This window comes from Thamnophis elegans, chromosome 1 (assembly GCF_009769535.1).
Source record: "Thamnophis elegans isolate rThaEle1 chromosome 1, rThaEle1.pri, whole genome shotgun sequence".
Taxonomy (NCBI): Eukaryota; Metazoa; Chordata; class Lepidosauria; order Squamata; family Colubridae; genus Thamnophis; species Thamnophis elegans.
The window spans coordinates 131,135,279-131,162,866 of NC_045541.1; the positions used below are offsets into that span (position 1 = coordinate 131,135,279).

A 27,588-nucleotide genomic window follows, 5' to 3' on the forward strand; every position below is an offset into this window, starting at 1 on the left:
AGTCTGGGGGAACCGAGGGCAGTGGGAGGAAGGAATCCGACCCCCAGGTGGTCCTTCCCTCCTGAAGATTCTGCGAGCGCATTTGAGCCTCAACGGCCAGCGTATGCCCATCCCAGCTCCAGCTATCTTCCAGGCCTCGTGGGGACCTGAAATGGCAGAGGAATGCAGGGAGGCCTTAGGGGAACAGGCAGGGCCCTCCAGCAAACGCAGCAAGCTGGATCCCTCTGTGAAAAAAGGCAAAGGGCACAAGGGCTCAATTGAAAGGTCTTCACCAAGAGCCACAGTGGATCCCAGGGAGGTTTCTAGGCCCCATCAGCCAGAACTTAGCCCAGACCATCGCAGCAGGGAGTCAGCTTCCCCTGATCGTGAGGCCCAATCCCCTGGGGACAGTGAATTCTTGTCTGGGGATGACTATAAGTTCAGGGATCCGTCTCCAGAAGCTTCTTGGGGGTACCCCAACTCCCCTAGCTCCTCCATTGGAGAGGAACGAGATTCTATCCAGGATTCCCAGTGTGGGAAGGGTGAATCAAGCTCAGGCAGGCCTAGCCATTGCAGGCCCAGTAAGTAGAAAATGAAGAGGGGTAAAGGCCCTGCTCTTTCTGATGAAATGAGGGAGGTAATTTCCTTAGCCATTTCCCAAGGGATAGCTGAAGGCATTAAGCACGGGCTCTCGCAAGGGCAAGGGCCCAAAGGAAAAGCGCAAGCCTAAGGCCTCCATTTCCAAGGAGCCTGTATTCTCCTCTCCATCTTCCAGCCCATCTCACTCTGGGCTTTCAAGTTCTGAGCAGGAAGAAGGGGAAATTTTCGTGCTTTCTGAAGACGAAAACCCTACCCCTGACAAACCAGCATTCACTGGCCTGTTTAAGCCGTCATTATTCAAATCAATCTTACACAAGGCCATGACGGCTACAGAGTTAGGCCCCACTTCCAGGCCTGAGGCCTCTCAGGCTTCCACATCCAGGGATCACAAGCATGGCTTATTCAAAGAGACAATAGAAACTCCTGAGGTTATCCCTGTTGACCTCTTTATGGACGCTGTACAGCGCCAGTGGCTACAGCCAGGCACACTAACCAACCCCAGTGGGGGGGACAGAGCACTGTATGCCCTGGAGGGGAAAATGGAGGATATCCTGAAATTCCCTGAAGTAGATGCCCCAGTTGTGTCTCTAACTTCCAACTCAAACCTGCCAGCTGAGCTCCTAGAGGGACTAAAGGCAGAAGATAAGAGGTCAGAAAAGGCGTGTCAGAAAACACACATGGCGTCTGCCTGGGCCATTAAGGCATCCACCTCTGCCTCTTTCTTTATCAGGGCCACCTTATTCTGGCTGCGCCAACTCAGGTCTAGGCCACCACCCAGGAAATCTAGATGGCGCCATGAGCTAACCAAAATTATTACCGCTGTCGAGTATTCGGCGGATGCTACTTTGACAGCAGCCAAATTCTCATCCAGGGCTCTCGCTTCCAATATCACTTCACGCCGCCTCTTATGGCTTAGGCATTGGCAAGCCGAAATGAAAGCCAAGAGGAAGCTGGCATCGGCCCCATTTAAGGGAGGCCTTCTGTTTGGAGAGGCCCTGGACAAGTTTGTCACCGAAACCAAAGACAAACGCAAGATACTTCCTGCAACCCTTAAGAGGGGTGACCGGAAAGGGGCAGGGTCTTTTCGTAAGAGACCTTAAAGGAGTCAGGAAACAGGGCAATCCTCTCACCCTTCCTCCTACCAGAGACCCTTTCAGGCAGGGGGGGATAGGCACCAAGATAGACCCTTCAGTGCTCGTGCCAACCAATCCCAGTCTTCCTTTCGGAGAACATTCCGAGGAGGAGGAAACAACAGTGGTAGCTCCCGTCCCTTTCGTAAAAGAAAGTGACGGTTGCAGGGATCCTCCCATCGGGGGTCAGCTGCGGCTGTACGCCGACAGGTGGGAGGAGATAACATCGGACAAGTGGGTCCTCAACACCATTCGGAGGGGCCTTGTCCTGGACTTTCTAACCTTTCCTCAGAGAAAGTTTCTCCGCTGTCCTACCCCCAGGAACCCAGAGAAGAGGGAGCGCATGAGAGCAGAAATCCGCCATCTCCTAGAGATAGAGGCGATAGAGCCAGTCCCCAGGGATCAGCAGGGGCGGGGCTTTTATTCTATCCTCTTCCTTGTGCCCAAGAGTTCAGGGGGGTAGAGAGCCATCTTGGACCTCAAAAGTCTAAATCAGCATCTGGCTTACAAGAGGTTCAAGATGCAGTCACTCCACTCCATCCTGGACTGTGTGAGGGAGGGGGACCTATTGACATCAATAGATCTCAAAGAGGCCTACCTGCATGTCCCCATCCATGTGGCCCACAGGCGGTTCCTGAGGTTCTGTTCGGAAGGGAAGCATTTCCAATACAGGGCACTTCCCTTCGGGCTATCATCTGCGCCCAGAACATTCACCAAAATTCTGGCAGTGCTAGCGGCTCATCTCCGCAGTCATCTGGTTCGTCTGGAATGTTATTTGGACGATATAATTATTCATTCTCTCACCACCAAGCAGGCACACCGCGATGTTTCTCTAACTGTGCAGACCCTGCAGCACCATGGCTTCTCTGTCAACATGAAGAAGAGCCAGTTCCGGCCGTCCACCTGTATACAGCACCTGGGGGCAGTCATCAACTCCACCTCCTGCCAGGTATTCCTTTCTCCAGATCAGCTGTCAAACCTGAGACGCAGAGGGAAACACTGCAGCCTTGCCAGGTCGGTACCAAATATCCAGCTGTCCCAGCTCCTGGGGATAATGATATCGTGCCTGAGGGTGGTTCCCTGGGCTCGTCTCCATGCCAGGGAGCTGCAGTGGTTCCTGTTACCCATGCAGAGATCAGCAACTCACACAGGCGTGTTCGTCTCCCCCAAAAGGTGATCCGATCTCTGGCATGGTGGAGGTCCAAGGCAGTCAAGAAGGGCTGCTTGTTCAAGGAGCCGGAAAGACTAGTTGTCACCACGGACGCCAGTCTCCTGGGGTGGGGCGCCCACTGTCAGGGCCACCTAGCCCAAGGCCGATGGACTCAGAGGGAGGCCACCCACAGCATCAATTGGCTGGAACTGAGGGTAGCTTGCCTCGCGCTGAGAAGGTTCGCCGCTCTAGTAAAAGGGGCTCATGTACTGTTGATGACAGACAATGTGGCGACAAAAGCGCATATAAACCGGCAAGGGGGCACTCGATCAAAGGCCCTCATGCTCGAGGCGGAAGCTCTGGGCAGGTGGGCGGAACGTCATCTGGCTTCTCTCAGTGCAGATCACATCTCCGGCGTAAGCAACCGGGAAGCAGACTGGCTGAGTCGCTAACGCATCGACCACTCGGAGTGGCGCCTGCACCCGGACCTGTTCCAGAAGATCGTGAGGAGATTGAGTAGACCTGTTTGCCACACACAACAACACACATCTCCCACGCTTCTTCAGTCGCTACCACTCGCCCCAGGCGGAGGGAACAAACGCACTGTGTGGCCTCAGGGACTACTGTATGCCTTCCCTCCACTTCCGCTCATTCCTCAGGTGGTGAACAAGCTCCTGGCCGAAAAGGCAGACCTCATCTTGGTGGCTCCCTTCTGGCCCAGAAGGCCCTGATACGCAGACCTGATCAGTCTCTCAGTTCAGAGACCGTGGCGAATCCCTCGGGACCAAGTCTCCCTCAGCCAGGGGGCCGTCACCCATCCGGAGCCCCAGTGGCTACAGCTAGCCGTTTGGCACTTGAGGGGGAGCTCCTGAGGAAGCAGAAGTTCTCTGACCAGGTCATTTGAACAATACAGGGGTCCAGGAGACCTTCTACTACTAGAATCTACGATGCCACCTGGGCCGCATTCTCACAGTGGTGCAAGACTAGAGACATAAAGGCCTCATCAGCCTCGATCCTTCAGACCCTAGACTTTTTGCAGGAGGGTCTAGATAAAGGTCTTGCGGTCAGCACCCTCAGACGTCAGGTTGCAGCATTGTCTACTATCCTGGCTAGGGGCTCCTCTCGCTCTCTGAGTCAGCATCCTCAGATCAAGAGCTTTCTCAAGGGAGCTGCGAACATCAGCCCTCCAGCTGTTCACCGGTATCCGTCATGGGACCTTCCATTTGTGCTTAAGGCTCTGACAAAAGCCCCATTTGAGCCTTTGAGAAAGACCAGTCTGCGCCACCTTTCCATCAAAACTGCCTTCCTGGTGGCTATTACATCCGCTCACAGGGTATCCGAGCTGGCAGCTCTTTCTGTCAGGGAGGATCTGTGCGTAGTTCACCCGGACAGAGTAATTCTGAGGCTTGATCCGTCCTTTACTCCGAAAATTAACACTCTGTTTCACAGGACTCAAGAGATTATTTTGCCCAATTTCTGTCCCCATCCTTCTCACCCTAAGGAGCGTGAGTGGCACAAGTTGGACGTGAGACGAGCCGTGTGCACGTATGTAAAGAGGACAAAAGACTTCCGCCGTTCAGAGGCGCTCTTTGTCTCCTTCCTCCCTGCATCCCTGGGCCACAAGGTCTCCTCTCACACAGTGGGACGTTGGCTACGCGCTTGCATCAAGCTGGCATATGAACACCAGGGCAAAACAGCTCCGAGACAGGTCACCGCACACTCCACTAGGAGCGCAGCAGCGTCTGCAGCCTGGGCAACCCAGGCTTCTATTCTAGACATTTGTAGAACGGCCACATGGGCCTCCCCCACGGCCTTTATCCAAAACTATAAGATTGACACCTTTGCCTCAGCCGAAGCCTCTTTTGGCAGAAGAGTTTTACAAAGAGTGGCTGAATTGCCAGAGGCTACGGCGCTTCCCCACCCTGGGACTCAATAGCTTGGGCATGTCCCAGCATTGGACTCTCCGAGCAGTGCACTGGAGAAAGACCGTTGGCTTACCTGAACGGTCGTTCTCGGGGCACTGCGAGGAGAGTCCAAACCCGCCCGGGGTGTTTATTCTATTGAACGATGTGACTGTATTGACTGTAACTGATTACAGGACGGTTTCCTTCGTTTTCGAACTGAGCATGCAGAGGCAAAGGGAGGCGTGGTCAACTAAAAACATCACTCAGTCCAAGGGCAGATAGGCTGTGTTAACCCAGCATTGGACTCTCCTCTCAGTGCCCCAAGAACGACCGTTCAGGTAAGCCAACGGTCTTTCTAAGGAAAAGTAAACTCAAAACACTTTTTACTAGAAAATAGTAATAAAATGTTGGTTAAAATAATCAGTGAAATTGTAAAAAGTATGAAATTTTATTTAAGTTTAAAATGATATGCTGATACATTAGGATAACTGAATACAGATCATACTTTTAAAAAAATCCAAACATACAGTATCTTCCTAATTACTTTCTTTTCCTGACAGACAGCAACAATGGAGGTGCAGCTACAGCATTATAAGACTCAGAATAAACAATTCCAGCCACTTTACAAAGAGTGGGAACGTGAATTTCAGCAGTGGCAGGATCAACTTCTGACCTATCCTCACAAAGACCAGCTTTATGAGTATGAGAAACAGTGGAAAATGTGGCAGGGACAAATGAAAGCCACTTACGCTCACCTTCAGGAGAAGGTGAAGTCTTTTCAAAACCTGAATACTCCGTGTCCTGGGAGCACATTTCCATTTTCTCCATATTCTCAAACAGTGCAAAGCAGCATGCCTGCAAGTACACTTCCTCCATCAACTCCTGGATTTTCTACTGGCCCAGCAGAATCTGGACCTAAGAGCACTCAAACTACTTCTAATTCTTTTTCTTTTAAAGTCAATGAATCACTTTCCAGTTCTCAGGTGGTAGGAGAAATCAGACCAGGTCTTCTTCCTACTCCTTTTTCTGGTTCTTTCACGTCCAAAACAGAAAATTCTTCTACCACTTCCCAGAGCATAGAGATGAGGCCAACTTTGTTTCCTCCTCCTACCTCTTTTAGCTTTAAAGTTACAGAGTCCGCTCCCACTTCTCAAAACACAGAAACCACTAGACTAGCTCTGCTTCCCACTCCTAACCCAACTGAAACAACTAGGCCAGCTTTGCTTCCTACTCCTGCTGCTGCTGCTTTTTCATTTAAAGTTAATGATTCAAATGCAGCTACCCAAGTCACTGAAACCACCAGACCAGCCCTTCTTCCTACCCCTTCCCCTGCTTCTTTTTCTTACACCGATACATCGGCCACTTTGCCTTATCATTCAAATGTGACAGCATCTGCCATCTCTTCAGACCAAGGTGATCCTTATGCTCCTCTGGGCAAACAGGGAGTGGCCTTAGGGTCAGCCTCATCTGACCATGTCAAAGTGAATTTAGAATCTACAATAGCTTCATCATCTATGTCCACCACTACTGTCACTACCACCACTGACTATCAGAACAGAGCATTGAGGCCAGCTGGGTTTCCAGATTCCCCCAGGGCACCATTCTATGAAGGTCCCAAGGGTCCAAGGTAGGTGTTCTTTTTGTTTTATTTTTACTTGACAAATCCTATATTATATACATTTAGAGATGTAATATGCTTATAGAAATAATATGCTTATCTGATAATCAGATCGACTTATCTGATTATATTAACTATTGTACATCCCCACCAGTCACTTCTCATGAGATGGGCTACTAATTAAATTTGATCAATAAATAAATATTCATTGTGATATTCCCACCTTGCCAAATAATGTTTTACATATATACACCTTAGACATCCCTAAGTAATTTAGGAAACTATTCATCCAGGTACTGTGTTTACTTCTGATAATAAAGGATGCTTCTTGAAACAGGGCTATGAAGTCAAGAGTAACAAGGGTAAAGGTTCATTCTTCGAGCTTGTGGATTGCTTTCTCAACATTGCGTTACCAGGCTAGGTAACATCTTCAGCAGAATTTAGGGGCTGTCAGTGTTCTTCTGTTTATAAGGGCTTCAGGTGTGGGTGCGTCAAGTGATGTTCTTGTGATAGGGAGGTCACATCAGGTCAGGGTCATTGGGAAGTGAACTGCTGCTGGGGGGGAATTGCGTGGGTTGGTTGAGGGTCGGCACTGGTTGACGGTGCGGTTGATTTTAATTCTGAGGGGTTCGTAGATGCTTGTAGATCAATGTGTCTATTGATGGAATTGTTTGTGGAGTGCCAGGCTTCAAGGAACTCTCAAGCGTGGTGGGTGGTAGTGTGGCCGATGATTTTTGTGTTGCTCCAATTGAACTGGTGCTGTTTGGTGTCAATATGAGAATAGATTAAGGATTTGGGATTGTGGTGTTTGACTGCCAGCCAATGTTTGTGAATCCTAGTTTTTAATTAACATGATGTTTATCCTAAATTGGTTGCAGTGGTTACAGTTGATTTTGTGGATTACATTGTTTCTTTCATCTTTCTGTATCTTGTCTTTGGTTCGGGATAATTCCTGGTGGTGTGTGGCTGTGGGTTTGAGGGCTACTGCTATTCCTAGGCATTGGAGCATTCTGGCTGTCATTTCTGACACCCCTTTTGTGTATGGTAGGGTTAGCTTTTCATGGTGATTGGCTGTGTAATGAGTGGTTTCTGTGCTGTATGTTGGAATATGAAGTTTTTTTGGATAGCCATTATGGAGAAAGACGTCAAGCAGCCATTTCTTTTCCGCTTTTCTTAGTGTTGTGGTACTGCAATGTGTTGTGGCCCTTCTGAAAAGGGTCTGGACACAACTTCTATTGTGTGTGGTGGAGCAGTTGCCTATGAAGCTGAGGATCTGGTCTGTGTGCATGGGTTTGCAGTCAACAATCAGGAGTAATCTCAGAAAGTTGTCTGTCAATAATTTTGTAGCCAAAAGACTTTCATAAACAATCCAGAAGAAAGAATCCTAAATCATGCAGAAGAAAAGCAGAAACTATACACCCAGATAGCTCATTTATATTTAGACCCTATGATATTCAGGTATTGCTCGACTTACAATCTCAATTTCTGTTTCTAAGTGAGACATTTGTTAAGTTAGCTTTGCCCCATTTTATGACCTTTTTGCTATAGTTGTTAAGTGAATCACTGCAGTTGTTCAGTTACCGTATTTTTCGGAGTATAAGATACACCTTTTTCCCTGAAAAAAGAGGCTGAAAAACTGGGTGCGTCTTATACACTGAATACAGCATTTTTTTGCCTCCCAAAACACCACCCCCTTCACCAAAATGGTTGTGCATAGCCTTTAGGAGCCTTACAGAGTGCTCCTGGGGAGCTGGGGAGGGCAGAAATGAGTGAAAAATGGGCCATTTTTTGCTCAATTTTGCCCCCCCAGGAGCACTCTATAAGCCTCCTAAAGGTTATGCATACCCTTTTGGGGGAGAGGGGGAAAACCAGGCCCTCTTCGTGAAAAACAGGCCATTTTTGGGAGGTCTGCAGAGTGCAAAAACGTTTTTAAAATTTGCCTCTTCAAACCCTTGATGCATCTTATACTCCAAAAATATGGTAATAACATGTTTGTTAAGTGAATCTGGCTTCCCCATTGGGAACTTAGGACTTTGTTTTGTCCAAAGGTCACAAAGGTGATCACATGACCCTGGGACACTGCAACCATCAAAAGTATGAGTCAGTTGTCAAGCACCTGAATTTTGATCACATGACCATGGGAATACAGCAACAGTTGTAAATGTGAAAAATCGTCATGACTCATTTTTTTCAATGACGTTGTAACTTTGAACAGTCACTAAACAAACTGTTGTAAGTCAAGAACTACCTGTATAGAAGAGTACATAAATTTACAATGGTAACTGTAGAACTGAAGCTGATGTATTATATCAGGTGCTCCAAAGCATCTTGCAGCTGGAGTACTGGCAAACCAAATATAAAGCCTACCTCAGAAACAACTCCAGCAACACTTATTATAAGTCCCCTCTTATTTAAATTAGTGGCCAGAATCATTTGATAATCAGAAATACTCTGCACTGATAAGTATTTTCTGGTTTTATTACACTAAAGGGATTTGTACAAGTTGTATTTAGGTTTGATGCCTTTAAATATTTTGCTATTTTATCTGACTTGAAGTTGAATTTTGAACTGAAAGAAAGAACACAGATAGAATAAATAATGCATAAAATAATATTTTTACAAATGTTTATTCAAATATCAAATTCCTGGAATGATCATTTCATCCATGTGCCACAAATTTTATCTTTAATACATTTTTATCTTACCTCAATGATCAGGTGCAGGGTAGTATATTATAATTAGATAATTAGATTATCATTATGACAAGGTTGAAAAATGTGTGATGAAAAATCAATTTGGAATTCCCATTGAAAAATATTTTAAAACCTTTATCTTGAAACATAATGAGATATGCCTATTTCCCAGTATGATACTTTAGTGCTCAAGTTGACATAGAGACAGTCGTTAATTTCAAATACTTAAAATGGCTGGCTCAGAACAAGAAACCATTTTCAATTAGAAAAGCGCATCAAAATGGGCCTGACACAGAACAGCCCTAACCAGAGCAAGATTTGAGTTTCTGGAGTCTATGATAAAACACAGGCTAGCTTCATCAAGTACCTTATTCAGAGAAAATATGTGTATATGAGACAGGACATTACTCATATCTTGTTTGGTTGCCAAATATATGCTTCAGCCACAGCACAACTTTCAAAGTCATTAATTGATAAGCATATGAGCAGTGGTTCAAATGCAGTACTGCAGGCTACTTCTGTTGACTGCTGGCTGATTGCAATTCGGCAGTTTGAATCTCACCAGGCTCAAGGTTGACTCAACCTTCCATCTTTCCGAGGTTGGTAAAAATAAGGACCCAGATTGTTGGAGGCAATATGCTGACTGTAAACCTCTTAGAGAGGGCTGTAAAACACTATGAAGTGGTATATAAGTGCTATTACTATTGCTATTGATAGCTCACTGGGACCCATTAATAGCATTCTTACCTTCTCCAAGATACAAACACATGGGTAGTAAAAAAAGGCTACCAGTTTATAGCTGGCTAAAGCCATCCAACTGAGAATTTCCTACTTTGATCGGATTGGGGCCAACTGTCCAGGAGATTATCTTATCTAATTATTTCATTGCTGTAGTTTACCCTATTTTATTTAATATAGTTCTTTCAATCAATAAACAAACTGAACTGAAACTTTAGTCTGTTCTTATGATTAAGTCATAAAGCCAATATTCCCAGTGGGAAGAATGTCAAGGTAGAGCAATCTATTTCTGCGGTGAATAACGGGATAATGAAGAGCTGAGCAGTTGATAACAGTGTTAATTTTCCCCCATCGTCCAATTCTCCCAGCTGTTGTCTCACTCAATACAGTCACTGTGCACTGTTTTATACATTTAATTTAAATTTTGTATTTATTTTTCTGACTAGGAGAATTGTTTTATAGAAAAGCCTCATCAAAGCTGTTAATTGAATAAAACATTCTGTCTAATCCCACAGATTCGATGGACCCCAGGGAAGAGGCTTTGAGCCTCCAAAGCAAGGAGGTCCTAATTTTCAGGGCCAACACTTAGAAGATCCAGGGACAAGACTTCAGAATCAGCACGCAGATGGATCTTCAGGAAAACAAAGGTCAATCCCTCGGGGGCCAGCAGCAGCCTTTTATACTCCTTTGGCAACATCACAAATGCAGTCTTCTCAAGCAAGTGGACCATTGGTTAGGGGATCTAAACCTGCATCGGGACAACAGAACCATCAAGGGGAAAATAAAGAACTACTTATTGATACTGTTAATAAATCTAAATTTATGTCTGATGTAAAAGTTTCTGGCCCAGTTCAGCCAGCTAAGGGTCTGCCTAATGTACAGCAAAATACATCCAGGAAGAATGCCATAGAAGCAATGTCAGAAATAAAGAAACAAAGTGCCATGGATTCCAGATTACACTCAGAAGCATCGAAAAGTTATTGCACTTCCACAAGTTTGCATCAGATACCAGTTTCTAATATTTCTCAAACAACAGGAGGGAAGAAAACAGTACTGCCATCACCAATTATAGGAAATAAAGATATGAACTCTACACAAAATAAACTGGTTACTTCAGGCAATAATAAGAATAAGGAATCATCTAAACTAGAAAACAGGGAGAAGGGAGAGAAGAAGCCAGGAGATAACCAGGGAATAGGGCCAGGTGACAGAGGCAGAGGCCAGTATAGAATGGAAGATACTAGAGGCAGAGGACGGGGCCGATTAGAAGATATGAGAGGAAGGGGAAAAGCAAATAGAGGGAGAGATCACTCAGAGGATGTTGTTGGTAGAGATAAAAGCAGTGGGCTAGGTACCCATGACAAAATTCCAGGAGGTCAGTTAAGCAACTGGGAATCTGGAATGGGTAGACAAGGAGGTAACCAGGAAAGAGTACTGGGCAAGCAATCAAACATCCAGGAAAGAGGATTACCAGCTCCTCAGATGGGCAGCAGGGAAAGAATCCAAGCAAATAGCCAGCAAAGAGGACTACCAGCACCTCGGATAAGCAGGTGGGGACCAATCCCAGCAAATATCCAGGAAAGAGGATTACCAGCTCCTCAGATGGGCAGCAGGGAAACAATCCCAGCAAATAGCCAAGAAAGAGGATTACCAGTTTCTCAGATGGGCAGCAGGGAAATAATCCCACCAAATAACCAGGAAAAAGGATTACCAGCTCCTCAGATCGGCAGCAAGGAAATAATCCAAGCAAATAGCCAGCAAAGAGGACTACCAGCTCCTCGGATAAGCAGGTGGGGACCAATCCCAGCAAATAACCAGGAAAGAGGATTACCAGCTCCTCAGATGGGCAGCAGGGAAACAATCCCAGCAAATAGCCAAGAAAGAGGATTACCAGCTTCTCAGATGGGCAGCAGGGAAAGAATCCAAGCAAATAGCCAAGAAAGACGATTATCAGGTCCTCGGATAAGCAGGTGGGAGCAAATCCCAGCAAATATCCAGGAAAGAGGATTACCAGCTCCACAGATGGGTACCAGGGAAAGAATCCAAGGAAATAACCAGGAAAGAGGATTACCAGCTCCTCAGATGGGCAGCAGGGAAAGAATCCAAGCAAATATCCAGGAAAGAGGACTACCAGCTCCTCAGATGGGCATCAGGGAAAGAATCCAAGCAAATAGCCAGGAAAGAGGATTGCCAGCTCCTCAGATGGGCAGCAGGGAAAGAATCCAAGCAAATATCCAGGAAAGAGGCTTGTCAGCTCCGCAGATGAATAGCAGGGAAAGAATCCAAGCAAATAGCCAGGAAAGTGCTGTAATCAGGTCTTCCAGCAGTCAGGAGAGAGGACTGGACTGGCAAATTGGAAGTAGGGAGAGAGCCCCTGGTCGACAACCTACTAATAGAGAGAGGGAGACAGATAGACAAGGTAATGATCTGGAAAGAGAACCCATTAGAAGGCCTAGCAATCGGGAGCAAGATCTACACAGACGTGATATGGGACTTGGAGGAAATGCTGAAAATTTACCACCATTTTATGAAGAACCACCAAGTCCTCCATGGAGTTATGAAGAGCAAAGCAGAAAAGAGGGTATTTCATTTGACTACAGACATATTCCTCCTTTAGAACACAGACAATTAGATGATTGGGAAAGAGAGAGATATTGGCATGATCAAGACCAGAGATATGATGATTCCATTGTTGTATATGAGATAGATGAGGGGGTACCACAACATCATCCTTTACCCCCTCTTTCACCACTTCCCCCTCTTCCTCCTTTACCTCCTTTGGTGGATGAAGAACCATTTTGGGAAATACCATTGAGTAGAGACGGAGAGGGAGACAGGGATCTTGAAAGGATCAGAAGAGCCTTGGATGGGTATGATTGTGATTTCGAAATAGACTGGGACAGGGATTATATCATATTATCGGGGGACAGAGATACATTGAATTGTGATATGGACATACCGCCTCTACCTCCTTTGCCACCTCTGCCTCCACTTCCTCCAATAGATAGATACCATGAGGACGTTTGGTTAGAAGAGAGAGACATAGATTTCTACGACAGAGATTCTAGAGACAGAAGTGGGATTAGAATTCGTGAATATCCAGAAAGATGTGATACATGGAGAGAACAGTCTGATTTCCCTCCTGATAGAGGAGATTGGGAAAGAGAAAGGTTTTCAGAGAGGTGGTATCCTGATGAAATGGATAGATTTAAATCTTTAGACGATCGTCTGGATCCACCACCCCTGCCACCACGCTCATCTGAATTGTTGGAAGAAGAGTCAAATTTAGCTTCTGAGCAGTCGTTAGGAGGACTGGTTCTTAGTCAAAGGCAACATGAAATAATCTTGAAGGCTGCCCAAGAACTAAAGATGATACGGTGAGTTGATTTTTTTTCTTGTCTTATTTTAGAATAATTATATTTTCCTCACTCTTCTGTTTCTATAAATTACCCTTTCAAAGTGCTTTAAAAATGTTGTCAGGCATCAGCTATACATCTTTTAATCACTTTCGATGAAAGGGCATTTTATAGAAGTTGGGCTTCCTTTTGAATCCATTGAAATAACCACTTTAAATAGTATACTATATCTCTTAAGCTAAAGGAGTTAATCTTTGTTTTAATTTGGACCCACCATTAAATATATAAGCACAAGAAATGATAAAAGAGTTCAAATAACATAGTCTGGCAGTGATATTTTTTTTAAATTGTGATGATGAAGAAAGAATCTTACCTTGTAATCTCAAAATGAAAGACATAAGGGGAGGGGGGAAAGATCTGGAAAATTTACAGAATCATTCATATAGGTTTTCTTTACTAATGCAGTTCCATCAACAAACTCCATAAAAACATTTGAAAAGTAAGTTGAGATAATTCTCAGAAAGGCTAATAGTTCTTCCAAGTGAATTTTATCTCACACCTGTGATTTACATCTTTAGATCCAGTATCTTAAAAGATTTATGCAGTAAATAAACAGTCTATTAGAAGGCTGCTTTTACGTTGTTTAATTTTCAACTACTCCTGCTTAAGTGTATTATATAAGTATGTCAATACATCATCTTATCCCATTCTTGAATAGATGGTATAATATACTTTTAGAGTTGTTGTGGGGGCACTTGAGTCACATTTAAAGATTCCAGGTTCACTTTTCAGCAACTGTTCTTTTTAACTTATGGCCTGATAGGGCCATAAATCTGAAGTTGGAAGATCTTCTGGAGGCAGCATTCCACAGTGTTCATGCTACAACTAAAATGTGTATGTTTGTATCCTTAAGAAGACCATCTAAGACAAACAATATACTTTTCTGCTTATAGGGAACAAAAAGAACATATGCAGAAGTTGAATGAATTTGTTCCTGATGCTCAAATGTCTGAACGCTCATCTCAAGAAATATCTAGGTTACAAAGAACACCTGCTAGGAAAGATAACTTTCAGGTAAATTAAAATATTGTTTATAAATGGCTTTCAGATAAACTGTATGTTTTAAAAATATAGTCTGGTTCTCATATAAAAAAAAGTCCTCAGGATAATTTGCAAAATGTCCTAAATCATCATAAAATATAGAAAAATACAAGCCCGTACATCCGCTCCTCATTTAGCAACCAAGTTCCATTCCGACAACCAGTTCATGAAGTAACAGAATATGTGACTGAGAGAGACATGCCACAAAGATCATTGGATGTTACCATCTTATTCAGATTAAATTCTCTCATGCAACTATACAAGCAATACTCCATCTGTTGTCAGCATTTGTTGTCAAGAGTGCAAAATTTGATCATACATGTGTGCATTGGTTGGGAAATGAGTGTTTTAATGCTGTGATATATGCAAATGGTCACTAACCAAGGTAGTTGCTAAATGAAGAGGGAGTTTAACAACAAATCAAAATAAAGCATGAAACATAAATGGCCTTACATAGTTTGACTGAAGCAATTTCTTATTATTTGCCTGGTTGCTTACCAGTTTTTGATTCTACGGTGGATATACTAAAGGAGAATTTCCAGTCTTGAGTCATAAACAAGGGTGTGTTTCATTTTCTGGTAGAATGTCTTAAATTTAATTTCCAGATTTTTTAATACATATATACATATTCAACATATTCCTATGTTTTCCTAAATTGTTCTATTGGAATACCTGTCCACTGATAATGAGTTTTGAAGATATGGCAATGAGAAAGTAGTGGACCTCACTATGTTTTGCTTTATGAAAAGTCAGAATTCATTAATATTACAACAATAATATTTAATTACAAAGCAGGAAATGCCATGTAACATTTTGTTTCTTTTTGGTTTTTCTAAAAATTCATAAAATGTATTTCCTTTTCATTTGAAAAAGAAACACAAAATAGGCTAAATAATAGTCAACAAAACATATAATAAAAATGGCACATAAAGTATAAAGTGCCAGACACATAAATTATTATGTGTTTTATTCTTACAAGGTTCAGGATGATGCTATCTGCTTTCTAAAAGATAGTAATAGAGTGTTTGGCATGGTATTTCTTGAAAAAGTCTTTAGTAGATGGCAGAACCAAGTTGATTTTGTCTGGACTTGGAAAGAAAGTAGGGTCAGCCATAGATGAGAGATTATTGTAGAATACCATAATTTAGGTTAGACTGAGAAAGCAAAACATTCCAGAAAAGGGAGTAGCAAACCATTTCCACATTGTTGCCAAAGAAACATAGAATTCTCCATAAAGTTACCTGGAGTTAGCTCAATTCCAGTTATTAAAAACAAGTTTTATCATTTTAGAACATATTTTTCATCTTTATAAGATTAAATGTAAATGCATGTTGAAAGAACCAATCTATGAATTTATCCCAGCATAGATAATTTTTACTGATATGTGGAAAATACCTAGCTGGCTATAGGCCAAACAACTCTATTATATTGGCTTAAGTGCTCAAGAGCAGGTGATTCCATGTTTCCACCAACATAAACATCCCAAATTCCAGTATCTCTCTTTCTCCTGAATTTTGTTAGCCCAAAACCTGCATGACGCCCAGACACCAATTTAGAAAAATCTTCTGCCACTGGGTTGGATGAAAACAGATTTTTCTGTTATGACTTTACCCTTGAAGCTTGCAGTCGATCCAGTTTTTTAAATTAAATTAAAAATAACATAATCTGAACGACCCAAAAAGATAATTCTGGATGTATAGAATAGTAGTTATACCATGCTATGTATTGTTTTTGATATACAGTTTGAGGCAGCGCATGTTATGTGTGATTTTTAAGTGCTTGATACTCCAGAGAATTGTGAATTTATTTTTATATGTCTGTATTTGGGAAAGAAGAAATCATGATTCACCAGTTCATAGCGCTAGTTTGTATAAGCAAGGTTACAATTAATCTTGACTTGAATATCTTTTGCAGGTTATTCTCCAAAATTCTCCAAAATTATAGTTATGCTGGCTGGGAATGAAGGAAAATAGTGTATCATGTTAGCGGCTGATAGGCAGAAACAAACAATTGGTTTTGTTTTTTACTACATAGATGGCTTACCTGAAGCTACTTGCAATAAAACCCTTGACCATAATGCTAAGACATAGGAAGATTACTATGGCCCAATCCAACTCTTGTTGCTATTAAATAGGTTTTATGTATATATACATATTTATATAGCCACCTAAATTACAAATTACAACTCTCGATGGCTGTCATAGTGTTAAAAACACAAAACATCTATTAAATATAAAACCACATACAAAACACCTAAGGTTAACTCAAAATCATATTAACATTTATTTATTTATTTATTTATTTATTTATTTATTGATCCTGCCTTATCATTTTTATAAATAACTCGAGGTGAACACATCTAACACTTCTTCCTACTTACCCACAACAATAACCCTGTGAGATAAATTGGGCTGGGAGAACCTAATTGACCCAAGATCATTCAGCTGATTTACATGACTAAGGCAGGACTAAAAGACACAGTTTCCTGGTTTTTAGCTTGGTGACTTAACCATTAGACCAAATTGGCTCCCAAACAAATATCATCCAAACCATTTCAGGTTGAATTGATTTTATACTCTGGCTCAGTGTTCACAAAAAACTCAGGTGTTCATGGCCTTACCAAAGCCAGCACTTGCCCATCTGAATTTCAGAGATATGCTGTTACAAAAGAGAGGTGCGCATTTGGTTTTGTTTTATTTTTTATTTTTTGCTTTCAAGTTGCTCTTGATTGTTGGTATCTGTATAAGCAGATAGGTCAAAGCATTTTTGGAAGTGGTTAGGCATTGTCTTCTAACTAGGTATGAGAGAGAGTGACTGATCCAAAGTCAGGGTTAGGGTTAGGGTTAGGGTTAGGCAAGATTAGAACATACAGCCTGCAGTTATTAGTCCACCTTCTTTAAATTTGCTAGCTTAGATGTTTATAAATAATAACATTTTAAAAATATGTCTTAATTTATGTTTGGTTTGTACCACTTTTAACACTGAACATCTACAAAAAGTACACATTTTAGAAAAGGATCAAGGCATATGGTTGTATAGCATTGATTCTGTATATACTGTACGTCATACACGCTTAACAATAGCTTCATGTAGCCTTCTCCCAAATTATAGTTATGCTGTCTGGGAATTAAGGAAAATAGTTATGCTGTCTGGGAATTAAGGAAAATAGTTTATCATGCTAGTGGCCATCATTTAGCCTAGTGAGATTGCATAAATAGGAACAATCACATTGAGTCGTGCATTGCCATCTTTCTTCTTCTGGCAATCCAGGCTTAGAAATTTGACCAAATTGATTTGATTGCTTGTTAAATATCTGGATTTGAGCCTATGATTAATTAGAAACATTAGCTTAAAAAACACTGTTTCAGATCAAGTTTTTAAAATAACCAATATCAGTCAATCAATCAAAATCAATTTCCTCTTAATTTTGGTCAGTGAATCCCAGCAGTCCATGATTAGACTAAAAGTGAAAGTTTCCAACCCGGTTCTATTGGAGAGGAAAAAGAGAAGCATGGACTCCCATGGTTCACTGTGGTTTCTTATGGTATGCAAATAAAAAAAATCATGGTTGATAATGTTGATATAACAATTATTTTACACATTTATTTTCACTTTTCCCATTATCTAGGCCTCTTCTGAAACCCAAGGTAAAAGGACAGCAGAGAAACCAGCTATTAAGCCTACTCCAGCTGTAATTATAAAGCCCCCTGTCATGTTTCACAAACCTGCTGCAACCACTAAGCCATGTCCTGTAAAATCTTCTCCAGTGACAAAACCCTCTGTTTCAGCTGCAAAGGTTCCTATCCCAACAGCAAAGCCATCTGGCCTACCATTGCAGTCAAATGTTCCAATTTCCATTCCAACTGTAGCAGCAACTCAGGTTTCAGTTCCTGTGGTAAAGACATCAACTGAGACGATGGAAGAACGTTGGGATGAGGACACTTTCCAGGGACTTTGGGACAGCAATGAGGATAAAGGGTTGAAATCAGAATGTGTCTCATCTATATCGAATTCTGCATTGCCTTCAACAACAATCTCAGCATCCCCTTTGCCTAATGTGGCACCCCTTGCCAAGGCACCAATTATTCAACAGACTGTTGACTATGGACATGGACACAGCCATGGTCAAGGTGAATGCTGCTAATGTTCTGATTGCTACTTAATAAAATATTGAGGAGCTTTCTAAAGAAGCCTATCTTGGTTCTCTTAGTGTTGGACAGTATTCCCAGTCTCACCTTTGTGGGGAAAGTTGTAAAAGAGGTTATGGAATAACAACCACAAATACTCTGGAAGAAGCAAATTTAGACTTCTGGCAGTCAGGGCTCAGGCCTGACTGGAGGATTAAAATCACATGGGTCTTCCTCATAATTGGCCTGTACTGGGATTTGAAAGGAAGGAATATGTCTATGCTTGTTCTCCTAAATTTCTTAGTGGCCTTTGATATTATTGACCAGGGTATCTTTGTGGATTGCCTGTGAGGGCTGGAAATCAGACTCACTATAAAGTGGTGAATGTGCACCTATGTGAGCAAGCAGTTGCATTAGGGTTTGCAAACCATGGGAAATTCCATTATGCCACAATACTCAAGCCTTTCTTTATCCTGTTTAATATCTACATTTTCACCAATTTGAAGTGAGAGATAAGTATATTGTTCATACATAGTTCATCAAAGCCAAATTAGGAATGGGGTAGAAGCTTAAAGTCAGTGTCTTAAAACTGTCGAGAGTCTTTAATTATTATCCATTTGTGTTTAACAGATATAACCAACAGTAAAAGTGCACAACAAGTTCCTTATGGAGAACGAATAACTCTGCATCCAGAACCTCATGAAAGGCAACCCTTTTCAAAAGGTGGATTTATCTTTGTTGTCACAGAAATATCTCTTTGAAAAAAAAGAAGTTTGGTATTTAATAGTTATCTTTTTAAGATGAACTGCATTTTTGTCTTTGTGATACAATTACTTAAATGCTTTGGAATATTTTAAATATAGCGTGCAGAATAAGAATTATAATATATAAGAGCCAAGGTGGCGCAGTGGTTAAATGCAGCACTGCAGGCTACTGCTAGATCAGCAGTTCAGCGGTTCAAATCCCACCGGCTCAGGGTTGACTCAGCCTTCCATCCTTCCGAGGTGGGTAAAATGAGGACCCAGATTGTTGGGGGCAATATGCTGACTCTCTGTAAACCGCTTAGAGAGGGCTGAAAGCCCTATGAAGCGGTATATAAGTCTACTGCTATATAAAATTAACACATGAAAGGAAATACAGGTAATCCTCAATTTACAGCAGTTTGAAGTTATAACGGCACTGAAAAAAGTAACATGTCAATTTTTCACACAATCATTGCAGCATCCCCATGGTCACATGATCAAAATTCAGATGCTGGCAATTGATTCATATTTGTGACTGTTGCAGTGTCGCAGGTCATGAGCACTTTTTGCAACCTTTTGCCAAGCAAAGTCAATGGGGAAAAGCCACTTAACATCCATGTTACTAAATTAACTGCAGAGATTTATTTAACAACAGTGACGGGAAAGGTGGTAAAATGGGGCAAAATTCACTTATCAAGTGTCTCACTTAGCAACAGAAATGTTAGGTTCAATTGTGGTTGTAAGTCGAGGACTACCTGTAGTGGGTTCAACTTTCCCTGATGTGATCCTTCTAATTGCAATCTGGTTCAGCTCAAAAATTTCTTTATTATTAGGCCTAACAATTATTTTGACTTCTTTTTTCCAGAACACTTAGGCCAGCGGGATCGATATGGCAAGGAGAGAGAGAGTTATTTTGAACGACAAAATAATTCCAATCCAGATCACAGGGATTTCAGGAGGGAACGAGAACCGTACAGAGAACGGATTTCTGGAGATCATGATCGAGAAAGATTTGACAAAGAGCGATACTCACGAGAAGACAGGTATGTAAAACAGAAATACCTAGATAAGAAAATGTGCCTTCATAATGGTTATTGATGTGCCTTTTATATGGTCAATCTGTATTAATAAAAATCATGTTATAAATAAGAATAAAATCCTATTGATGGGTGGATCCTGTGTTTTAAAATTAATGAGCACAAAGTCTTTTAAATAAATAAATTGACAGGAATGCTTTTTCCATTTGACAGGCCATCTCCTTCAAGAAATCAGTCTTACCGTGACAAAGATCATTCAGTCTCAAGAAGGGGAGGATTTGAAAGACAGACATATGACCGGAAACCTGATCGTCCTTCTTATGATCATGGGCCTCCCATGTTTGGAGGTATAATTCTAAAATTGTTTGAGAATTGGAATAGAAAATAAGTTAATTAGAATGAGCCTAGAAATGTAAATTCTATTGATGTTGCTTAACAAATACAATTGAAAAAGCCAATTGGAAGGGAGGGATATCCATTACTTCCAAATGTCTGTTAAATTGCAAGTTACATAATTTGCAAGAATTGACATATATTATTGAACATGTCTATTATTGGAAAGACAGAATCTAGACATAAGTATGATTCCTTGTTTCTGAAGTTCAGTAAATGACACTCCGCTAGAGAGAAGTTCTCTGAAGATGGGTTCCAAAAGCTCAGAAAACTAAACCTCTGGTCCAGATGACTGACTCAGGTTGGATCCTGCTATATTATCCTGGGACACGTATATTTGCTTTCATTTATGAAATGAAGTCTCTTAAATTGAGGTTTCAAGGTCTATTTGTTATTTATTTTTCTAATTAAAAAGTAATTGTAACAATATTGATATAAATTATATGCGCCAGTATCATATAATTGAAGAGTAACTGGAAACTCTCAACTAGTGCAGAATTCAGTGGCATGGGCAACTATATATGCCCGTGGATCAGCACATATCACAACTCTTGACCCATTAAGTCTGGCAGAGGGGCATGCTGTGGGTTCCATTTTCAAGGAACCTACATTTGATGGGTCCCAGGAGACAGGCCTTCTCTATTGTGACACCTGCCCTATGGAACATACTGTTTTCCTCCTTCCCCCTAAGTTAGCTCTATCTCTGTTAAGGTTCAGGAAGTTCCTGAGACATTTTACAGGTGACAACTGTCTTTCCATTTGTTGTTTATATATATTGATTTTTTACTGATTTCTTTTTAAAAATAATAATTCTGATTTGTGAATAAGCAAAAGGTTCGTGCACATTGCTCTGTCTCACTACTGTTGAGGTTGCAAACAAACTTGCATAGCTGTCAATAGCTTGCTTAGAATTAGGCACAAACAAGAACACCAATGGGCATTGATACCTATGAGAAAGAACCTATATAAATAGACTAGCAGATCAGGCTTATCCTATATATTGACTACTCAGTAATCGTTGAAAACTTCATTGGCTTTTTATGGAAGACATTGGTCATCAATACAGTGCCTGTGTTCCTTATGGTTTCTTATGGTACCCTAGTAATCATTACAGAATTTGCAGAGTTAAGAAATTATTTTTTATAACATTAAAAATGACAACTATCATGAGAAGGCAAAAAACACAGAATTTTACAATCTTGCACTGATTGATCAGACATATATGTTTATTTTCATTTTTATACCTGCAATCTTGACAATCTATAGTATTTTGGAGACCATAACTTCAGAATTACTGACATAGATTATTCATGATAAATTAATGATTCAAGCTGTGCAGACAGAAATGGATATTGTGTTAAACAAGCAGTGGTGAAATGTCCCAGGATTAATCCTTTTCCCAATGAAAACCATTCATACGCTCTTATATCAGTCTTCTTAATCATAGGTAGCTACCATACAATGAGGATGAACATGCTGATAAATGATATTTTAAATAGATACAATATGAATATGAAAGTCAAGATTTTTTTTCTTGTTTTATTGTGCTTTCTGGTTGCTTATATTTGTGGTGGAATCATGTTTGTTTAGTTAGGAATATGCCAGATTATTGGACAAAATAATAATAAATAATAAATTCTATACAGATACAGGTAATCCTCAATCCCCAATTTATAACAGATTGCTTAGTGACCGTTCAAATTTACAGTGGCACTGAAAAAAGTGACTTATGACTGTTTTTATACTTATGACCATTGCAGTATTCCCATGGTCATGTATCAAAATTCAGACACTTGGCAACTGGTTCATATTTACAACAGAATCATGTAATCAATCGCTTTTTTTGATCTTCTGACATGCAAAGTCAATGGGGAAGCCAGATTCACTTAACAACTTTGTCACAAACTTAACAACTACAGTGATTCACTTAACAAAATGGGACAAAATTCAGTTCATAAATGTCTCGCTTAACAGAAATTTGGGGCTCAATTGAGATCGTAAGTCAAAGACAACCTGTATTTATGTCTGACTTCTTTCCCTCTTCTCTTAATGTAATTTTCATTGAAAGGTGATCGGAGAAATTATGCTGAGGATAGAATTCCTATTTCTGCTCCAGCAATACCACGACAACCACCACCTGCCCCACGGGTAGAAAGAAAACCAGAATCAAAAAATGTGGATGACATATTGAAGCAGCCTGGACGGGAAAGTAGACCAGAACGGGTAAGTACTATGACTCTGGGTTTCTAATATGAGGAACAATTACGTGTAAAGAATTTCATACTTCCATTAATATTTATGAAGCAGTGCTTTCTAAAGCACTCATGGCTTCCTTCAAAAGTCTTTACTGCATGCCTAAGTCTATGATTGAACAATTATATTGCCATATAATTTTCTCAGCAGATCGTTTTCTATGAATTAAATTATTGAATCTTGCATACTCAACTATCAGGGAGGATTACAATTAGAGTAAAAGGTTGATGTGAAGAAAGAGCAGTTCGTGCATGTGGACTCCTAGATACGCCAGTAGTTTTGTTTTTCCAGCATTATGTTGATTTCCAAAGATACTTTCTTTTTCCATTTGGTAACATCTTTTCTTGTTCTAATCTGACTCTGAACTAGTTGTCTAAATAATTTTCTTTTTTTGTTTAAACTATAATTATTGCAACGTAGTATTATCATAGTATCCTAAATTGCTTAGGTAATAACTGGTTTCCTTCAGTATAATTTTGATCCTGGACTCTGGTGAGAGGAAGGTGTGAGCGGTGACTGAGTTAATATCATGCCAAATCTGAAATTTAGTCCACTATTGCTACCAATAATGATGTCATGGGGATTTCATTTTGTGAATCTTTATGGATCTGCAGAGATTTTGAGCTTATTCAAAAGTTACCTGAATAAGTAACCATTCAAAGTTACTGAACGAGGGAGACTTAACAAACATTGTTGCAGCTATCCCTACGGTCATATAATTGTTATTCAGGTGCTTGGCAACCAGTTCACAATTACTATGGTCACACCATTCCGTGGTCATGTAATCACCACTTGCAGCTTTCAACAAGTAAAGTCAATGTGGATGCCGGCAGGTGGCCTCATATGGCAATTACGTGACTGTGACACTAACTGCACAAGATTCACAACAATGGAAACTGGGAATGCCACATCTGCCATTTTATGACAGTGTAGTTACATGGCACTACACTTTACGATGGTGTTGCTTAGTGACAAAGTTCCTTGTCCCAGTTTACCATAGTTAAATTAGGACTAGCTTTAATTTGTCAGTCTGTAGTCCTAAAAATTACTTGGTCTACTGACTTCTCATTGTTCAGCTTAATAGGCATGGCATTATTTAAAGTGTGTGGTCTCTGTTTTAGATTGTCATAATCATGCGAGGATTGCCAGGCAGTGGAAAGACTCATGTTGCTAAGCTTATCAGGGTAAGTGAATAACTATTTTCTTTGTCTTCAGACTTTACTGAACAATAGAGTAAAATTGAATTGCATATTGTTCCAATCAGTTGTTTTATCTCTTTTTTCCCAGTCAGTTTCATTTCTTTATCTGCCTACAGGACAAAGGGAAGTTGTTTTTATGGGCATTCTGGATTTTGCACCATATATATTATTTAAGATTACCTTGTGAAACTTTTTTCCTGTCCTATCATAGATAGCAACTGGGTTAATTGAACTGAATATATGGAAATAGAATGCTTTCTTAGAAATTGGATGAAAATTTACCTTTGATGGTATTGGTTTCAGGATTTTTCTTTATTTTTTCTTCTTAGGATAAAGAGGTTGAATGTGGAGGAGCTGCACCCAGAGTCCTCAGCCTGGATGACTATTTTATCACTGAAATAGAAAAAGAAGAGAGGGATCCAGATACAAAGAAAAGAGTAAAAAAGAAGGTATTCTTAATGTATATTCCAATTGTTAATTAAGTTATTGTAATTGCCTACAAAAATGAAAACTGGCAGGCAAGGGCCAAGAAACTCCTAATCTGCACTATTTTAGGGGAAAAAAACAGATTATGATCCATGAATGCAGAGTTGACAGCTTTTTCAATTGAACAAACCCGCACCATTAAATTTATGATCTCTTACTGTACCATTTAATCTGTGTTTTTGAGTTAAGGAATTGCTTCATTTAGAATCAAATGGGTTTTAGAAAGCTTTGCAGAATTTTCCTGTTAAAATAGTTTCTATTCTTCATGGTTCCCTGATTACTTTTAGGATGTAAAAAAAGTATTTGATTATCAATTACTGCTTATAGGTGTTTTATTGATGGGACACTAGCTTTTTGCCTCAGAATAACTCATACAAGATAGCACTTACTGTAAGCAAGACAATTTCCAGGTGATCACATGAATCAAGCCCTATTCCTTCCTTTAAAAGGATGTGAGAAGAGAGATGGGATGTAGTCTTGGCTCTCAATTGGCCCTGCTGCTCTCCATGTGCCTGAAGAGAATAATATGCAGCAAGCAAATTGCTGTACACTTTCATTGCACTTTAAAATTCTGCAAAATTCTGTTTCTGAAATCACACAAAATAAATATTTAGCAGATTTAAGCATTATGGAGTTGGAAGGGTCCACAAGGATCATTTGAAACGTCTGTAATCTTCAGAAATACCAATTAAACTGAAAAGATTCTGAACTTACATTTGGAATTAGTGATAGTTCAGTCAAGTTTAAATAAACAAAATGTAAATCCAGGGAACATAAATCTTGGATTATCTTTAAATGATCAGGTTAATAGCACAGCAGTTCTCCTGGACCAGACTGTTTCATTAAATCAATAGTAGTGTTTTGTGGCAAGATAAACGGTCGCATATGTTTTTGTTCGCTTCCGGATAAGATGTTGATCTATGTATTGCTTCAACTATTATACTGTGTTCTAAGCCAGTGGATGATTTCAGCTTGTATAGAATATCACTATAACTATACTTAATTAATATGATGGATTTAGTGCGGTGATGCATTTGAGATAATGTCTCAATTTTTGGTAGGGACTAAAAAGTTGGAATATGTAAAAAAAAAAAAACTGGTTAAAGCAGAGATAGATAATTCAACCCACTCCAGATTTTGAATTTCAGCTCCCATTCTAACTCCCATTCCTAATTGTCAGCAGTATTGATTCTTATTTTTTGGCAAAGCATTAGAGCAAGTGATAATAACATTTTCTGGCATTAATGAACAATTCTGATCTTTTTAAATTTGACTGTCAAGAATGGGCTTGAAATATTGAGAAATTTGCTGGGGAAAGTTAGAATGAACACCCTATTAATTTTCCTTGACTTGCCAGCATCTTTCAGTACTAAGAATCATAGTAACTTTCTAAATAATCTTAAGAAAAGGAAATTAGTGTGAATTGTGCCCCACTACTTCCACACATGTCAAATGTCATTATTGTTGATCTCCTACCCAGCATTTGTGCCATAGGTTTCCTAAGGTACCATCTTACCCCGTGATGTTTAGGAATCTGTATAAAACTGCTTTATGGGTTTATCCACATTCGTAATTGAATGCTAATAACATGCACTACCTCATTCTTTTTCATTTCATTTTCATAAATTGTATCAGTTATTCATTTCTAGCATAGGACAGCAATAGATAGATTTAAGGTCTTCAAGGAAAAAAAGCTTAGTTCTTTACCTAACATTCCCCTTTTTTGGACCAGGTTTTGGAATATGAATATGAAGCTGATATGGAAGAGATTTATCGTGCCAGCTTGTTTAAAACTTTCAAGAAGACTTTGGATGATGGATTTTTCCCCTTTATCATACTTGATGCCATCAATGATAGAGTACGGCATTTTGACCAATTCTGGAGCGCTGCAAAAACAAAGGGATTTGAGGTAAGCATCCCTAGATAATTTATGTGATTATTAACATTTCTAAAACAAACTTCCAGTGATTTGGAATCATAAACATTAATTTTTGTAAGATAGGCAATAATAGCAGATTTAGGTTTAGATATAGGTCATTGTAAGATAGCATATCGAAGATCCAGTAAATGTTGAACTTAGCAATAGTATTTGTGTCTTGTGTGCAGAAGGGTCTGGGTTCATTCCTCTATATCTCTGGAATAACTGCCTATTTGAAACCTTGACAAGCTTTTGCCAATCTCTGCACTCCAGTTTTTTGGGTGAAAGTCTACACTTGGCCTTTGGCATGCAAAAGATCACAATTTGAACAACAGCACAGAACATAAGACAAAAGTTACATTTTTGCCATATATATATTGCATATACTGTATATTGTGGGGGTTACATGGGTTTGAAGAAGACATGCTGAGGTACTATTCATTTGTGGAAAAAGAGGTGGCTCTGCGGTCCCAGTCTAGTGCAGAGTCTAGGATTTTCATAAGATTTTCTAGCAGGTTCTGTCAGCAGCTGCAGTGTCTAGTTTCCTTGGCTGGATGTCACAGTGGTACAGGGATTCTTTCATAGCAACTTTGTAGTGCTTGCATGTTCAACCTCAAGGTCTCTTTCCAGAGTCCAATAAAATATAGATCAACTGGCAAGGTGTACAATGGTCATCCATTCTGTTGACATGTCTCAGCCATCTCATCTGGGTTTTGATAATCATGGGCTTAACGCTGGTGGATTCTGTGTGATCCAATACGTCCAGGTTGCACACACACTTCCCAAGATGCAGCAGAGAGTACCATGTGAAATTTATCCAGGACTTACATCCATATAAGAGGGGAGGGATAACCTGTAGACTTTCAGCTTTGTGGAGATATGGATGTGTATTAATTGAGCACTCTAGTATGCAGTCACTCCAGTGCCTGGCTGACCTTGCTGATCTCGAAGTCAATTTCTTTGTCAAAAGACCCATCGCTGAAGATGATTTGTCCCAAGTAATTTGAAGCTGTTTACATTCATCAGCTGAGTGTCAGTAACAGTGATTTTTGGTTCAGTGGGCTTGGTAGTTGGCATGGGCTGGTAAAGGTAAAGTCTCATTCAGACTGATATCCCGAAGAGCATAGCAACATCTGAAAATGTGTTTTGCATCAACTGAACAG

General features: G+C 40.5%; 1 protein-coding gene across 2 annotated transcripts in view; it reads left to right on the plus strand.

The window, feature by feature from the left end:
* Positions 1–27,588, plus strand: part of YLPM1 (YLP motif containing 1) — a 70,298-nt gene that overhangs the window by 18,670 nt on the left and 24,040 nt on the right. For both annotated transcript variants that reach the window (XR_004256531.1, XM_032231510.1), the window contains exons 4-14: positions 5,324–6,390; positions 10,328–13,189; positions 14,122–14,242; positions 17,898–18,399; positions 19,027–19,119; positions 20,005–20,182; positions 20,390–20,523; positions 22,638–22,792; positions 23,944–24,006; positions 24,351–24,470; positions 26,240–26,416. Coding sequence is in view for 1 of the 2 variants with exons in the window: in XM_032231510.1 (XP_032087401.1) it covers positions 5,324–6,390; positions 10,328–13,189; positions 14,122–14,242; positions 17,898–18,399; positions 19,027–19,119; positions 20,005–20,182; positions 20,390–20,523; positions 22,638–22,792; positions 23,944–24,006; positions 24,351–24,470; positions 26,240–26,416 (5,472 nt within the window). In the remaining variant the exon portion in view is untranslated. The remainder of the gene's footprint in view (positions 1–5,323; positions 6,391–10,327; positions 13,190–14,121; positions 14,243–17,897; positions 18,400–19,026; positions 19,120–20,004; positions 20,183–20,389; positions 20,524–22,637; positions 22,793–23,943; positions 24,007–24,350; positions 24,471–26,239; positions 26,417–27,588) is intronic.